The 17,962-nt window shown below is 42.6% G+C and overlaps 1 protein-coding gene across 1 annotated transcript in view; it reads right to left on the minus strand.

The window, feature by feature from the left end:
* The window catches only part of CDK19 (cyclin dependent kinase 19), a 238,813-nt gene that overhangs the window by 76,488 nt on the left and 144,363 nt on the right, over positions 1–17,962 (minus strand). Inside the window, exons 5-6 of the mRNA XM_040428878.1 lie at positions 10,798–10,855; positions 6,512–6,643 (exon numbers count right to left, since the gene is read on the minus strand). Coding sequence (XP_040284812.1) covers positions 6,512–6,643; positions 10,798–10,855 — 190 coding nt within the window. The remainder of the gene's footprint in view (positions 1–6,511; positions 6,644–10,797; positions 10,856–17,962) is intronic.

A 17,962-nucleotide genomic window follows, 5' to 3' on the forward strand; every position in this document is an offset into this window, starting at 1 on the left:
AGCTCTCTCTTTTTAAGAATCCGTACCCTGTTCCCCCCACGTCTGGGCATGGGTACATGATCAATTGCCCAACATTTCAGATCTTTTTCAGAATGTTTAAATTCTGTGAAATGTTTGGCAACAGGGAGGTCCTTTCTCTTTTTACGTATGGACAAACGGTGATTGTTGAGCCGCGTCTTAAGATCGGTTGAAGTTTCACCCACATATAATAACTTACATGGACAGATCAAAACATAAACCACGTAACAGGAATTACATGTAAGGTGAAAACGAATAGGGTGTAGAACTCCAGTGGTAGGATGAATAAAAGCACTGCCTTTACCCATATATTTGCAGTCGGTGCAGCACAGGCAGGGAAAGCTACCCTTGCCTAATGTGGTTAGTGCAGTCTGTACCGACCTAGATCTAGGGCCAATATCTGCTCTAACCAGTTGATCCCGTAGGCTTCTAGACCTACAATATGAGAATAGGGGGGGAGATCTGAATTCCTGAATCTCACTATGACAGCCTCCCAAAATACCCCAATGCCGTTTGATGATACAGTTAATCTCTGCACTTTGTTCTGTGCATTTGGAAATAAAAGGAATCCGAGTCAAGGATCCTTCAGATGACTTCCTTTTTAGAAGATTACTTCTATCCAAATCACGGACCTTGTTGATGTGAGAATCCAATAATTTGGTAGGGTACCCCCTTTTTTTGAATTTGTTAGCCATGTTGTTTAAAGAGGAGTCTAGATTCTTAGGCTCAGAAACAATTCGTTTGACCCTGAAAAATTGTGAAAAGGGTAAGTACTTGAGTGTGTTGCGTGGATGACCACTGTTGTAACAGAGGAGGGTATTTTTATCAGTAGGTTTGGTGTAGAGCTGGGTTACAACAGTGGTCATCCACGCAACACACTCAAGTACTTACCCTTTTCACAATTTCTCAGGGTCAAACGAATTGTTTCTGAGCCTAAGAATCTAGACTCCTCTTTAAACAACATGGCTAACAAATTCAAAAAAAGGGGGTACCCTACCAAATTATTGGATTCTCACATCAACAAGGTCCGTGATTTGGATAGAAGTAATCTTCTAAAAAGGAAGTCATCTGAAGGATCCTTGACTCGGATTCCTTTTATTTCCAAATTCACGGAACAAAGTGCAGAGATTAACTGTATCATCAAACGGCATTGGGGTATTTTGGGAGGCTGTCATAGTGAGATTCAGGAATTCAGATCTCCCCCCCTATTCTCATATTGTAGGTCTAGAAGCCTACGGGATCAACTGGTTAGAGCAGATATTGGCCCTAGATCTAGGTCGGTACAGACTGCACTAACCACATTAGGCAAGGGTAGCTTTCCCTGCCTGTGCTGCACCGACTGCAAATATATGGGTAAAGGCAGTGCTTTTATTCATCCTACCACTGGAGTTCTACACCCTATTCGTTTTCACCTTACATGTAATTCCTGTTACGTGGTTTATGTTTTGATCTGTCCATGTAAGTTATTATATGTGGGTGAAACTTCAACCGATCTTAAGACGCGGCTCAACAATCACCGTTTGTCCATACGTAAAAAGAGAAAGGACCTCCCTGTTGCCAAACATTTCACAGAATTTAAACATTCTGAAAAAGATCTGAAATGTTGGGCAATTGATCATGTACCCATGCCCAGACGTGGGGGGAACAGGGTACGGATTCTTAAAAAGAGAGAGCTTCTCTGGATTTACACTCTCAACAGTTTGAGACCAAATGGGCTTAATGTGGATTACAATCCGGGGATTTATGTTTAAATAAGTTGCTTGCCCTCTTTTGTTATATATGTGATATGCGCCTTTTCTCTTGTGCTACATATTGTATTTTGAACACTACTAAGCCATGTTTCTAATTCTTTTCTTTCTTTTTTATATTCACAGATTTTTTATATTCACAGATTTGAATGATGCTGCGGAATCAAGATGTGTGACGTACCCGGTGCACATACACTGTATCCACATGTCCTCACTTGTCTATATGAGTGCCCTCATTGTGACTTGTTATTTCGGTTCGGCTAGTTTTTCATCGCCTCGATTTACATTTTGTGTCAGTCCACACTGCGGTATATTGAAACATGTTTGTTTTGGGGGGATCTGTGGGTGATCTGGGTGAGGATCGTGACACTTGTGTTGCGGTCTCCACTGTTCGCCCATGGATAGTGGGACCTGTGTCCTTTGAGATACAGTGCCTTTCCTTGCCCCCTCTTTATATACTTGTTGTATAGCACGGCTTGTATTTCCGTGTTGCGCTGTCCTGTCCTTATGTGCATGGACATGCGCATACACAGTGGTGGGATACAATGACCTTTTACAATATGGCCGACCGAGCTTCTTGGCAGTAGTGCGCATGTCCGTGCGCGTGTCTCCGCAACTATTGTTGGTGACGTCATGCCGTGACTGGACGCGGTTGGCGTCTGCGCACTATCTGTTTCCGAACGCCGGTTCGATTGATATGCGACATGTTTGATGCGGTGGACGGCGCTGGGTATGTCAACACTTTCTTTCTTTCTTTGCGGCATCATCATTTTTATTACTTGCACTATTGTGTACACCTGTCTCTTATCACCAATTACCTCGTTGTAGGTCATAATATGTACACCATATATTATATTTCTGATGTATTATTATATCATCTTTTACTTATGGGTATTACACAATTGTATTTACATATGGAGATTGTATATGCACTTTTGCACTTTAAATTGTATATTTTATTGTTGATTGATTGTATCATGATGTAATGGGGGTTGGACTATATATACCCCAGCATACACTGTGTTCATTGCTTGAAAAAGGCTCTTGTTTGGAGCTGAAACGTTGCCATCTGCATGGGTGATTAAAGACCAGTATATTTTTACTTGGAGTGCTGTCCTTTCTTCGTTCCTGTACATCTGGGGTAAGCAGCAATATCCCTGGACATAGCACCCATATTGCTTGTTTCCAGTGCCGCCGCTACTTTCCCTTTTTTATATATATATATATATATTTTATATTTTTTTTTTTAAGTAACTGGCTATACAGCTTTCATAGCTGTGTGGGTAAATGCCTTGCCTCTGATGTGAAAGGTCGTGAGTTTGAATCCCAGGAGAAACTTTTCTAAATGAGATTTAAATACACCAGGGTCTCGTAGCTGTGTGTCAGCTGCGTGCCGCTCGCTCTGCCTGAAGTGACTGAACAAACTCATGCCCGCGCAGGCTCGCACTCGCAGTGCATCCGGCCGGCAAGTACCGGAACAGAAGGAGTCAAGGAGATGATGTCAGATGGATCACAAGTAGGGGGCGGGGCACTGCCGGGTGCTACTGCTTGGGATTCGGACTCCAGAGTGTTGGCGCAGAGTGCCTACTCTGCTTATGGGTGGCGCCCCATTCTGAACGCAATACCCAGCACAGCTGCTATACAATGCACAGTGGTGTGCTTGGTAAGCACTGAAAAAGCCGCAGCACTCACAGGAGCGATGGCTTCTTCTCAAAAAGCTAATCTTTAGGGCTCCCAGGTGTCGGACCCCCACCAATAAGATACTGATGAGCTATCCTGAGGAGAGGTCATCAGTAGGGCTGCAGCTATCGACTATTTTTGTAATCGAATATTCTAACGATTAGTACTCTAATAACAAAAAACTAATTAAAAGAACATTTTCCTTTATAAAAACTCATCAGCCCACCCGTGCCATCAGCTTTCCCTCCCCCAGTGCCATCAGGCTGCCCCCCCACTGCCATCAGCTGCCCACAGTGCCATTAGGCTCCCCCCTAGTGCCATCAGGCTGCCCCTTCAGTGCCATCATGCTCCCCCCCAGTGCCATCAGCTGCCCCTCCAATGAACATTAGCTGCCCCTCCAATGAACACCAGATGCCCCCACAGTGCCACCGGCTGCCCCTCCAGTGAACATCAGCTGCTCCCCCCAGTGCCATCAGGTTCTTCCTCAGTGCCATCAGCTGCCCCACCAGTGCCATCAGCGGATCAGCTGCCCCCCCCCCCCCCCCCCAGTGCCACCATCTCCCTCTCCTAGCCATGTCACCAGCGCCAGTGGAATAAAATACTTACCCCTCCCTTAGCGGCACTGCCGACACTCCAGAAATCTTCCATCCTCTTTTTCACGCACTGCACTGGGACCTGACGTCACACAGCATCAGGTCATAGTGCGCGCTTATGTGCTGTGTGTGTATGTCAACTTCTAGTGCAGCGTGGTGGAGCATGAGTAACAGCAAAAAATTAACATCAAGGATTTTTTGTATCGAGTTACTCGATTTAATCACGTAATGGTTTTAGCTGGTTTTAGCCCTAGTCATCCGTATAAAAATCTCGGAAAACCCTTTTAAAAGTTAATGTACTAGAAGTTGAGAAGAAAAGAAGTAGGCCAAAAAAGGTGGCCATAGTAACGACCTTTCTCTTTTCCAAGATTTAATATCCATTTTACTTGAGCTGATTATAGGAAACCAACATTCATACGAAAACTTCTTCCCGATAATTAGCCAAATCATTTGATGAACAAGCAAACGCTCATTCATCAATTCAAAGCATTGTTGATGCGGTTCTCTAAATCAGTAGCTATATTTCTCTCTGGACGGGGCATTGCACTGTACTTTATTCTTTCCAGTAAAGAAAAATTATTATAAGATACTAGTACCTTCCAGCAGCCTCTAGTCCACTTTTCCCTGCTTTCCTGAAGTCCTTTAAAACTGAGTGTACAATAATACAACAAATCAAGGACCAGGAGGAGGGGTATTCAGCTGTAATTTCTCTCGCATTTTTTGTAAGACTGCATGCTGTGACGGGGTGGAGTAGCATAAGTAAAGGCTGTATTAGACCTTCAGATGCTGCAGGCGACTGCTGGTAAGGAAGCGTTCCATTCCGGCAATCGTCTGATCGCTAGCCGAGGTGACCACTGCTATTGCCTGCATCAACCTCCTCCACAGGGTAAGGAGGCGTGATCATTATGCCATCGCTTTTCCCCTTGCTGTCTAGTTGTTTGCCGGTAGCATCATAATTAGACAGCAAGATCTGCCACCAGCAAACTATCATTTTTAAGCATGCTGAAAGATTTCGATTGCCCAATAAATGAGAGTTTGCACGTTCAGTATTAGACTGCCGTATCATCGCTAACGAGTGTACCTGCAAACGCTTGTTAACATTAAACAGTCCGACAATTGGCGAGTCTAATATAGGTTTAGGGCTCATGAATGTGTGCCGGTTGGGCCCATATTGCGGCTCGCAAACAGTAAGTCTGCAATATACGGGTCCGGCAGTTTTTGCACCCCACGGGTCCGCAATCTGGAAGGTCCGGTGCGGAACGGAGGCACAGAACTACTACAGAGTGCTTCCGCTGAGTTTCTCTCCGTGGCTCCACACCGTAAAAAAAAAAAATAGAACATGTTTTTTTGTGGTGCAGATGGGTCACGGGCCCATTCAGTTTGAATCAGTCTGCATCAGTCTGCTGAATCCACACAGATGTTGCCCGTGTATTGAGAACCGCAAATTGCAGTCCCCAGTGCACAGAACGGCCGGGCAAAGGCTGTGTGCATGAGCCCTTAAGGAGTTGACTGATTAGCTCAGAGTGCTACTATCAAATCACAAAGAATTGTTAAATCAAAAGGTATGTACTTTAAAATGCACAGAGAGAGGGATAGAAAGATATCCCAAAACATGTCATATGTAGAGTTTCTGGAAGTCCTAGATTTATTACACAGCAATCTAAATAGCACAGATCCTGGGTCTTCCACACAACCTACAAGAAGTCCACTGTCTGGATTGTGTGATGACCACTGACCAGACCAAATGACAGGAGCAAGGATGGGGAAAACAAAATGCTGTTTTAGCTGCTTCTGTCATTGCCTCTTTCATTAAGTCTGGGCAGCAATCATCATGTGATAAAGACAGAGGAATGAACCAATACAGTGATGCTGCTACGGAAGGATGACTGAGTACAGTCTTTCAGCCAATAAAATATGTAGTACAGGGATGAAATAGGATCTTTTTGATAGGTGGGCATTGTTGGACAGCAGTAGTAACATGATATATGAATAAGCCAGTGAAACATTACAAGTCCCATAAATGTGATGATGCTGATGAGGGGGAGGACCCAAGATGCACAACATGTGTACTGTTTGGAAAAAAGTCTAACCCCTTGGTTCACATGCTCAGCTGACATCTTGAAACAGAAGGGAGGGGAGCAGTTTTTCCTGTGTCAATACCAAAAATTTACTTCCAGTCAAGAAAGCAGGGGCCAAAGATTCCTGAAATGCTTGAAAAAACATTAGTGATGGTACATTATCAAAATATATGTACTGCTAATAGCTGTCATTTACACTGTAATTTTTTTCTTGTCAAAATATCTCTAAATTTGGCACTGAATTGCATCATCGTGCCGAACAGGAACCAAACTTAGCTTGATATAATGCACCTTGCACAGAGGATAAGTCTCCTAACACATAGTTATAGGAAAAGTTGAAAATATTAATTATAAAATGTGTTTCTTTACTACAAGCATCTCCTAAATTACTTACCTATAGCTTTAGTATAATGTCTTGCACCAAGCAGCAACTCTGGTGCTCTGTACCAAAAGGTAACCACAACTGGATCTAGGTCTGCTAGTGGTTTCAAAGGAGCATTGAATAATCGAGCAAAGCCCATGTCAGCTGCAAAAGAAAAACAAAGCAAGAAAACAAACGAATCCAACGTTACTATGTAGCCAGCGTTAATCTGTAGCTAATATACACGATAAACAGAAATAGCCACGGGTGGGCACATTTACTGTAGACTCAAGGTACCAGACTGATTTTTCTTAGCAGCCATGGAAAAAGAATGTCCATAGAGATTAACAAAACACGACAACAACAGTTGCAACTGTCAGAAACGAGAAGCAAAATTCCAGATGAATTGACTAGCAAGGCTTGAAAACATCCTTGTCCAGTCTATAGTAAACCATATATTCTTTGGTTCAGAGTAGAAAACAATAATGCTCTCTGACACGATCAAAGTAAATATGTGATACAATAAATCCCAGGCTAGGGATTTTGTAGATTTGCATAAAAGGGGTATTTCTAGGTTGCTGTCCCAGACAGGAAAACAAATGTTGGTAGTTATAAATAATAATAACAATAATAATACCTTCATCAACATTGAAATTGCAACAACAAGAAGGAAAACTCATGGAATTATGTAAATCACACGATGGATAGACATGTTAATGATATGCAAATTAGAAAAAAAGAGGAAACAAAATTTTCAAAACATCTCGATTTATTCAGTATCGAATAGGAGCACCATGCGTAGAACTACACACACATGCCTTGGCAAGCCATCAATGAGGTTATTAATGGTTGTTTAAGGAATGTTCTACCATGTTGAGGGCAGTTGGGAATGCAAATCATCAAGATCTGCTGCTGACAGCTCCCTTTGCAAATGCCAACCAATGACGTCCCAGATGTGCAGGTTTGGGCCACAAAGGCTGCTCACAGTATCAGGAGCAACAAGCGGGCTGGTGTTGTCCTGTTGACAAATGGCTCCTGGGACACTTTGGAGAAATGGCCGTACCACGACTTAATCAATGTAGTGCCAAACTGTTAGTGTACCTGAAATGAAAACTCGAGGGGTCCGGCTACAGTAAATTATGCCATCTCATACCATAATCTCATGAGAAAGACCAGTGTGACATTCCCTTTTGAAGGCCTCTTCACAGCATTGCCCACATGGTCTCCAAACCAAACTCCAGATTTGATTGAATCTGAGACAAAAGGACTTATTGCTGAAGAGTAATAACCTCCGTTCCAGCCTCCACTGCCATCTTGCACCACAATAGCCTTTGAGAGCGATGGCATGAGGTAAATGAAACACTTTGTGCCCAATGTTGTGCTAATGCCTTCTGATGGTTTGAGTAGACACTTGTTTTCTGCCCATGGTTTTGCATGTGACCTCCAAGTTCACTTGCAGTACAGAATGGATCACTGCTGCTGCCTGCGCAGAGGTTCACCTCTTGCGGTCGTTCCAGTTCGTCGTCATTCTCCCAACCATAAGGACATGCAATTTTGAACAGTTCTGACATCTCAGCCTAGGTGCTTAGTGATCTGTTACTTGTGATGGGGTGATAAACCAAGGTCTCTTAGTTTCAAAGATGTCCCTCTCAGTTTGCGACAAGTGGCAATAACTGGCACGTCGACGAACAGGAGGCATCGCACAATAATACCACACAACTTGATCCAATTTTGGAGATTTCATGTGGCTAAAAAACTTTGGGGGAGATTTATCAAACTGGTGTAAAGTAGAACTGGCTTAGTTGCCTATAGCAACTAATCAGGTTCCACCTTTCATTTTTCACAGCTCCTTTGGAAAATGAAAGGTGGAATCTGATTGGTTGCTATGGGCAACTAAGACAGTTCTACTTTACACCAGTTCGATAAAATTCCCCCTTTGTTTTTAATCAGGTTTTTATGCTCCTCCCGCATGCCATAGTTTGGATCTAGGTGCTTGAAAATTTGACTATCTTCAGATCATAGCGACACCTCCTACTTGCTCATATTGCATTATTTTATGGCTTGTCCTTCTTGGTGCTGCAACTTCAATGTTGAGGAGTGTAAAAGTAGTGATTCTAACTAATAAATTGGATTCAAAAATCTAAAAGTAGAATCCATATTGTACAATACATCCTATAATCTGGTTACTATATGCAAATCACTTTGCCATGCTCCTGTGGCATTAAAGCACTTGAATGGGGTCATGCTACAGTGTCTTTCACAGCTGCTCCCATGTGAGCGGTGCAGTGCAGCGAAAAACAGTAAAGGGATGGCAGTCCTAAATCAGCACTGCAGCCCTTCCCAGAGTTCAAACCCTCACAATCATAAAATGATGGCATATTCCAGCAATCAGCTATCATAAGATGATAATATCAACAAATGACTAATGACAGGCACATTTCTGAAATTGATCTGCCTTGTTGAAAACTTAGGGTCCTTATACAGGGGTAGATTTTTTGCCCATAATAAGCGACGAACGACTAAATGCAAGCGGATCAGCCCTCATTATTACCTTCATTTGACAATGATTGGAGAGCGTGATCACTTGACGCCCCCCCCCCCACTCCCTTCTTGCACACTGTACATTATGTATGCATTATAGTTTTTTTTAACAAACGTGTCTTGCCAAACAAAAAATGTATTCTCCAACATGATATGCTGTACTAAATTTGGCACATTTGACTGTCATTTGTCGTTGATTGCATCTTTACAGTAGACATATGGTTTGTCAGTGAAATGTGCTGCCCCCAAACAATGCAGCTCTATAACAGGATGAGTATATGTATGCATGATTGCTCGCTCAAGCCCAAAGTAAACAAGTGCCAATCAACTTTCTATATCATTGATCTGCGCACAGTCATCTGCCTGTGTAAACAGACCTTTAGACTGGATGCAATCCTATCCACGACTTACCTGAGAGCAGGAGGTACCCATACACAAATCTAAAGTTGATAAAAACATAGGATTTCAAACCAAACAAATGTTTTTCTGATGAAATTTAACAACAAATGATCGTTTAGCCGACCAATGACAGGCCATGTTTAATTTTTTCATCTGATAGACGAAAGATCTTTCATTCAATGAAAGATCAGTCAAGAATGAAAGATCTTTCTTTGAAAGAACATTCCCAGAAAAATATTTCGTCCACCACCTGACTTCCTTGAACATGTATGGTCAGTTTGAACACCTGTAATAGTCATTATAGACTAAAATTTGCATTGCTGGGTATGAGAAACGAAACTTCACCAAATGTTTGTTCAACTGCTGCTCACCCATCAACCAACTTCTATCTAATGTTTGGCCACCTTAGGTCTGTATAGGTTCTAAAGTATACTTTCATTCACTGACAGCAAATAAATATCTTGTAAATGGTGAGGAACTGAAAAACCTGGAAAACCCCTTTAACCTACCAAATTCTGTTGTTTCCGAAATGACCAGAGATGTGTAGCAGCCAATGTTCCTTCCTTACCTCCCTATTCTAACAAGATGCACACGAGGCAAAGCTGAGAGTGAATAATTATGAGGGAGTCTGGGAACACAGTTATTGATTGACAATTATGTATCTTATTGGGTATTTAGTGAAACCTATAAACACTAGGAGTTTTGTTACCAGCATAAATTAATTTTGTTGGAATCACTGATAATCTAATATCTGTGGTTACATTTTGTTAATAGGAGCCATTTAAATGACAATTTATTGAGCTTTTAGCTTTTGAGGTATTTTATACAGGGAACTGGTTATTGGGTTAGACTGGATTTAAATAATATAAGTGCAGCTGAATATCACCATAAAATCTGAAATAGTGGGTACTGAACTGAATCCAGTAAATCAATATTTTGCACAAGATGTGAACCTCATACCAAATTTCATACATAGCGGGGCATTTTTTTTTTTTTACCTTTTCGTGACTCTTCTGAAAGGCTAAAAGGGAAGGGCACCATATATACCTTATTCTACTAATTGGGAATTCCTCTCTATAAGTTAACCCCCTTTAGTAGTTGTAATTGGGCCTACCAGTTCAGCATCATTAGAGCATCATTCAGATTTTAATACATTATGTTAATAAACCTGTCCTCGACACTCCTGTTCTTAATGTTTAACTTTTAGCTTAGATTAAAAATTTGTACAGCAGATTAGGAAATAAAACATCTTATTATTGTACCTGAAAAATCTTATTATTGTACCTGTGTATTGTGCCTAGTGTATTAAAGATCTATCTTGATCACACACAGTCTTGTTTAAAGCAGAAATCATGTGCATTTATGTTAATTTTGTTTACCTATTTTGACTCTTCCTCTCTCAGGACCTTCCCCCATTACCAGGATGTTTGCTGGTTTCTGCAAAACATAACATTTAATTAAATCTTGTTTTAGCCCTTTTTACCTGAGATCCAGAATGGGAGGAAAGATGTTATTTTCTTTTTATAACATATTTTATAAGTTAATTTAATGAACATGAAATATAATGACGTTAAGGGAGTTGCAGTCCTGTATGTACATTCCCCCTGTTTACTTAAACCCTATTAATAAAACAAATATTATTTTTTTTACATATTCACAGTATTTCAAAAATGAAATCCCCGTGCTTATGGGAAATAGCCATGGTAATAACAGAAATATCACGTATACTACACACAATTGAAAAATGGCAACGAAATTGGCAGGTACATGCAAATACACGATGCCTGTCAGCCCTCTATTTATTCACATCAAAAATGGCTCTACAGACTATCTATGCTTGTCATAAAAAGGGAATGTAAACCTGACGGCATGGAGGACCGTTCTAATGTGAACAGAGCATTCCAAAAGGATCCTTAAAGAATAAATTCCATATATTTTTTTTTTACCTATTTGTTCACAGAATTCCAAAATACAGTATAAATGATTAATGTATCATTGCTGAAGGTTCGACCATTGGGACCCCCACCAATCGCGAGAATTGGAGTCCTATGTGTGAATCAAGCGGTAATGCACATGCATAACCACTGCTCCATTCACTTCTATTGGACTGCCAAGGATAGCTGAGTGCTGTACTCAGGAAGCCCATAGACTGTGAATGGAACGGTAGACATGCATGTGACACGCAAGGACCTTCATTCTCATGATTTGTTGGGCTTCCCACTAGGGCTGCAGTAAACGATTACTTTAGAAATCGAGTATTCTATCGATTATTTTTTTACGATTAATCGAATAATCTAATAACAAAAAATGAACTAAAAGAACGTTTTTTTTCATAAAAACTCATCACCCCCCCTGTGCCATCAGCTCCCCCGTGCCACCAGCTGCCTCCCAGTGTCACCAGCTTGCCCCCCAGTGCCACCAGCTTGCCCACAGATTCCTAGTCACCAACATTATATATCAGTTAAAAAAAAAAATACCATCTCTATATACGGGTTACATCTGTCAGCTTATCCCATACGACACATACTCTCAGTACTTTCCATAATGCAACAGTTCTCTCCGAGAGGTCACACTCCTGAAGAGACGCAGAGCAGCATTATGTAAATTATATCTATGTGCATGTATACAACAAACATACACACGTGGATCCCCGTCATATATATTACAGCAGGGGCGTTGCTAGGTCAAAACATTCGGGGCCTGGGCCCTTGATGTTTTGTCCCAGGACCTGAACGTCCTGCCTGCCAGCTAGATACAACTGTATTGCCGTCCTCAGGATGGCAATACAATTGAATCTGATGCAGTGGAAGAACTGAAGGACCTGTGGTGACATCACAGGTCATGTGACCAGTAAAACAGGCAGTGGTTGAGAAGGACCTGGGATGATGTCACCATAATGTGACCAGTGCAAGAGAGGACAGCAATGAAGAGGAGAAGACTTGGGGGAAGAAGCTGTGGTAATGTCTGCCACAGGAAGAGAGGTTAGTGAAGGGAGAGGCAGAGCAATGCTGGGAGTTGTGGTTATTTAACTGGGACTGTATGTTAGGGATGAAGGAGGAATGTTATTTACATGGGACTGTGTGTTGGAGGTGGCTGGGGAGGGGGTCATGTTATTTACATGGGACTGAATGTTGAGGGGGTGATGTTTACATGGGATTGCATATTGGAGGTGGCTAAGGAGGGGGTGATATTTACTTGGGACTGTATGTTGAAGGCGGCTGGGGAGGAGGTGATGTTATACACATGGGGCGGCTAGGGAGGGGGTGATATTTACTTGGGACTGTAAATTGGAGGGGGCTGGGGAGATGGTGTGATGTTATTTATATGGGACTCTATGGCGGAGGGAGGAATATAACTACAGGAGGTACTGCAAATCCAGGGTACATTATAGGTGTTCTTATTACTACTGGGGGCTCTATAGGAGGGACTTATAGATTCTCCTTATTTTTACTAAGAGCACTATGGGGGCCTTATTACTACTAAGGGGTCTATAGAGAGCGTTATTACCACTTGGGAACAATAGGGGGGCTTATTTCTACTGGGGGCTCTGTGAGGGCATTATTAATACTGGAGAGCTCTTCTACTAATAGGGGCAGTCTTGGGGAGCATTATCACTGTTGGGGGCACTGTAGGGGGCAGTATTACTAATGGGGGCATTCTGGAAAGGAATTACTATTGGTGGGACTTGGAGGAGCATTATTACTATGGGAGGCACTCATTTTTCTTCAGGATAGTATTTGGGGGCATTGGGAGCACAGTGAGCAGGATAACACTGTGGGGGCTCCAGGTTGGGGGATGATGATAGAAAAGTGAGGAAGCTAAGACGTCTGTGTTACACTCTGCAGAGACGAGGCGCGACTAAAAGAAGTTGTCCGGACCAAATGGAGAAGATTATGACAGAGAAGATCTACATCGGAGGAGAAGTCACCTGGGGGGCTCTAGATGTGACAGGTATGTGCTGCTGTATAGCAAGTACAGCAAAATGCGGTGTGTGTGTGGGGAGGGGGGGGGGGGTGGCGACTTAGAGAACTGGGCCATATTCATTGGGGCTTGGGCCCTGGAACTTTTGAGACCCTAGCAATACCCCTGTATTACAGTACATACCGTACCAGCAGTGACTGGGAGACATTACAAGGACATGGTTTAGGAGGTCTCATTATAAGGGGAACTCTCCAGTCAGTATGGGGGATCCTGGACACAGGGGGCACCCCTGTCTACATGACATATAGAGAAATCATTTCCATATATATTATTGGGGAGCTGGCTGGGGACCCTATGACGATCATATATAGGGCCCTCTGTTTACATGACATATAAAGCAATAATATAATTTCCATATATTTTGCTGGGGGTCCTATGGCAATCTAACACAGGTGCCCCTGTGTACATGACATAATATATTTTCTATATAGTTTTCGGGGGGCCCTTTGGCATTCTAACACAGGGGCCCCTAGAATGCAGGATGTGGAATATAAAGAAATAATTTGCATACATTTATTTGGGGACCCCTAACATTAAACAGGGAGTCCCCCCAGTCCCTGTGGAATGTAAACCAATTTGCACACCAGTACATTGGGGGGAGCTAGGGACCCCACAGCTGACATGATCCAGGGGCTCCCCCCAGGCTATGCGGAACCTAATGCACTGTCTCAGTGTACACCTTGTGTACATCGGGGCCCCTGCAGGTGAGGGGTCATCTACCACCAGCAGGATTCCGGACTTTCTCCTGGGGCCCCCTGCACTCTGCTTCCCCAGACCCGCCGAGGCCGCTGTATGTTTGACCACGTTGGTGATGGAAGAGAAGAAGCCCCCTGCCACCTGCGCCCCGCTCTGCCTACTCCTGTCCGGCCCGGTGGGTGGAGGCGGATGGGGGGGCTCGGGGCACTGCAGGTCGGTCATGTAGCCATTGGGGAGGTTGGCGATGAAGCTGCTGTCCGACAGCGGGTGGGTGAAGCGTGGTACGGGCCGGCGGGTGACCACGGAGCGGTGAGTAATAGCAAGCGCTTCACTCCCGCTCCGTGGTCACGTGACACAAATTAATTTGCAGAGGATTTTTTTTGTGTCGAATTACTCGATTCAATCGAGTAATCGTTTCAGCCCTAGTTTCCACTGGTTAGATCTCCCCAGTGATCACATATTTATCATTTATCCAGTGGATGGGTGAGTAAAGGGGTTTTCTGGGAGTAAGATATTGATGACAGAGTGCTGCCACGTCTTCCTAGGCCAGTCTTATTTAAGTGAATAGGCCTGGGCTGCAATACTATGCACAGCCATTATACAATAAATGACACGGTGCTTGGTATGCTGTGAGGAGGCCACAGTCTCATTGGAGCGCCACAGCATCTTCAAACAACTGATTGGTGGTAGTGCCGCGTGTTGAACTCCCATCGATCAGATTTGATGACCTATCTTAAGGATATGTCATCATTATCTTACGCCATGAAAACCCATTTAATGTTGCTGGTGGACCAACCTTAATTGAGGAGCAAAACTTCCATATACTTCTATCCACAGCAGCATCTTGGCCCCTTGTCTGTCAGTGTCTGTGGAGAAGCAGATCTTCTAATGTCTCTCTGTCTCTGTGTTTTTATTTAACTGTTAACTTTATTAACAAGACAGAGACCACTATCAGTAGAGGACTGCACCACATTACACAAATAAAACAGCCATAATAGCAATTGATGTATCCAATGGATGTGCCCTTTGTGTTGACTCTGTACATGTATGCCACGTAACCCTCTAGCTAACTGAAAGTCAGGGAGTACTAGTCAGACCATGGATGATTACACAGTATTAATCTAGGAGCCATAAACCATTCCATTGTGCAGACCCGCACAAATATAAGAAAGGTATGTGAAAATAATAAATGTATGCAAGTTAACAAAAAAAAGTACAAATGAAAAATAGTAAAATTATAAAATCTGAATACCCTTTTAAGTAATCCGACTACTCATGAATTAATTGATGGTGAACTAAAGGAATTTTACTTTCACATGCTTTTTTTGGTAATGAATACTGCACATAACAGCTTCCCATCCTGTGAAGTCCCTATGATACTGCCTAGATGGAGGAGCCGGGGTAGCCATGGGAACAAAAGCAGCTACAAGGAGTCCTCATGTATATGCTGTCACTATCAACATGCTGTAATGCAGCTTCCTACAGAGAAACAGTTTGGGGGATTTCTTTGGATTTTGTTTTTCACATACTTTAACCCCTTCAGGACCTTTTATGTGGTAATAACTTTGGAAGGCATTTACCATATTTTTTGCTCTATAAGACACCCCCCCCCCCCCCCCCCCACAAAAGTGCAGGGGAAATGGCAGTGAGGGAGTGGGGTGACTGCAATCTTCTGCTCACATTAAAAAACAGGCCCCTCCTGTAGAGCAACAGAACCTCTTGTGACCACTTCTGTATGGTCACCCAAACAGGATGGCAAGAGGTTAATAAAATCCTTCATTTCTAAACCCTGCAGAATACTCTATGGCTTTGCTTTTCAGTGGTTGTGAAAGTACAATTCACCAGTTTCACAACAACCGGAAAGCCACAGGTTGAAGTCCAAGGTGTGTGAAAAGAAATAAGCATAACTTCTGCCAAAAAGTATTCATTTACCAAAATCACTAGGGCTGTGTACTGCTTCTGTGATGTAGCCTTTATTCCTACCAGGTCCCATCCTGCATATTCTATAAAATCTTCAGTGATCGTCTTCTAGTCACCTATGAATCTGCATTCAATATACAGTTGCAAGAAAAAGTATGTGAACCCTTTGGAATTATATGGATTTCTGCACAAATTGGTCATAAAATGTGATCTGATCTTCATCTAAGTCACAACAATAGACAATTGCAGTCTGCTTAAACTAATAACACACAAAGAATTAAATTTTACCATGTTTTTATTTAACACACCATGTAAACATTCACAGTGCAGGTAGAAAAAGTATGTGAACCCCTAGACAAATGACCTCTCCAAGAGCTAATTGGAGTGAGGTGTCAGCCAACTGGAGTCCAATCAATGAGATGAGATTGGAGGTGTTGGTTACAGCTGCCCTGCCCTATAAAAAACACACACCAGTTCTGGGTTTGCTTTTCACAAGAAGCATTGCCTTATGTGAATGATACCTCGCACAAAAGAGCTCTCAGAAGACCTACGATTAAGAATTGTTGACTTTCATAAAGCTGGAAAGGGTTATAAAAGTATCTCCAAAAACCTTGCTGTTCATCAGTCCACAGTAAGACAAATTGTCTATAAATGGAGAAAGTTCAGCACTGCTGCTACTCTCCCTAGGAGTGGCCATCCTGTAAAGATGACTGCAAGAGCACAGTGCAGACTGCTCAATGAGGTGAAGAAGAATCCTAGAGTGTCAGCTAAAGACTTACAAAAGTCTCTGGCATATGCTAACATCCCTGTTAGCGAATCTACGATACGTAAAACACTAAACAAGAATGGATTTCATGGCAGGATACCACAGAGGAAGCCACTGCTGTCCAAAAAATACATTGCTGCACATTTACAGTTTGCACAAAAGCACCTGGATGTTCCACAGCAGTACCGGCAAAATATTCTGTGGACAGATGAAACCAAAGTTGAGTTGTTTAGAAGAAACACACAACACTATATGTAGAGAAAAAGAGGCACAGCACACCAACATCAAAACCTCATCCCAACTGTGAAGTATGGTGGTGGGGGCATCATGGTTTGGGGCTGCTTTTGCTGCGTCAGGGCCTGGACGGATTGCTATCATCGAAGGAAAAATGAATTCCCAAGTTTATCAAGACATTTTGCAGGAAAACTTAAGGCCATCTGTCCACCAGCTGAAGCTCAACAGAAGATGGGTGTTGCAACAGGACAACAACCCAAAGCATAGAAGTAAATCAACAACAGAATGGCTTTAACAGAAGAAAATACGCCTTCTGGAGTGGCCCAGTCAGAGTCCTGACCTCAACCCGATTGAGATGCTGTGGCATGACCTCAAGAAAGCGATTCACACCAGACATCCCAAGAATATTGCTGAACTGAAACAGTTCTGTAAAGACAAATGGTCTGGAATTACTCCTGACCGTTGTGCACGTCTGATCTGCAACGACAGGAAACGTTTGGTTGAAGTTATTGCTGCCAAAGGAGGTTCAACCAGTTACTAAATCCAAGGGTTCACATACTTTTGCCACCTGCACTGTGAATGTTTACATGGCGTGTTCAATAAAAACATGGTAACATTTAATTCTTTGTGTGTTATTAGTTTAAGCAGACTGTGATTGTCTATTGTGGTGACTTAGATGAAGATCAGATCACATTTTATGACCAATTTGTGCAGAAATCCATATCATTCCAAAGGGTTCACATACTTTTTCTTGCAACTGTATAGATCCCTGTTAAAGGCAAACAATTTACTGCAATAGGTGTCGCATAAAGCAGCCATAGGAAACCTGGAAGGAACTAAATCAATGGTTTAGCACAGTGTGCAAAACAGGGAGTAACTAAAACAAGGTCTATATAAAACTGATACACTTTGTTATGCCTAGTGCTGTGAGTGACGAAGCGATGAAT

Source organism: Bufo bufo, chromosome 4, assembly GCF_905171765.1.
Source record: "Bufo bufo chromosome 4, aBufBuf1.1, whole genome shotgun sequence".
Lineage (NCBI taxonomy): Eukaryota > Metazoa > Chordata > Amphibia > Anura > Bufonidae > Bufo > Bufo bufo.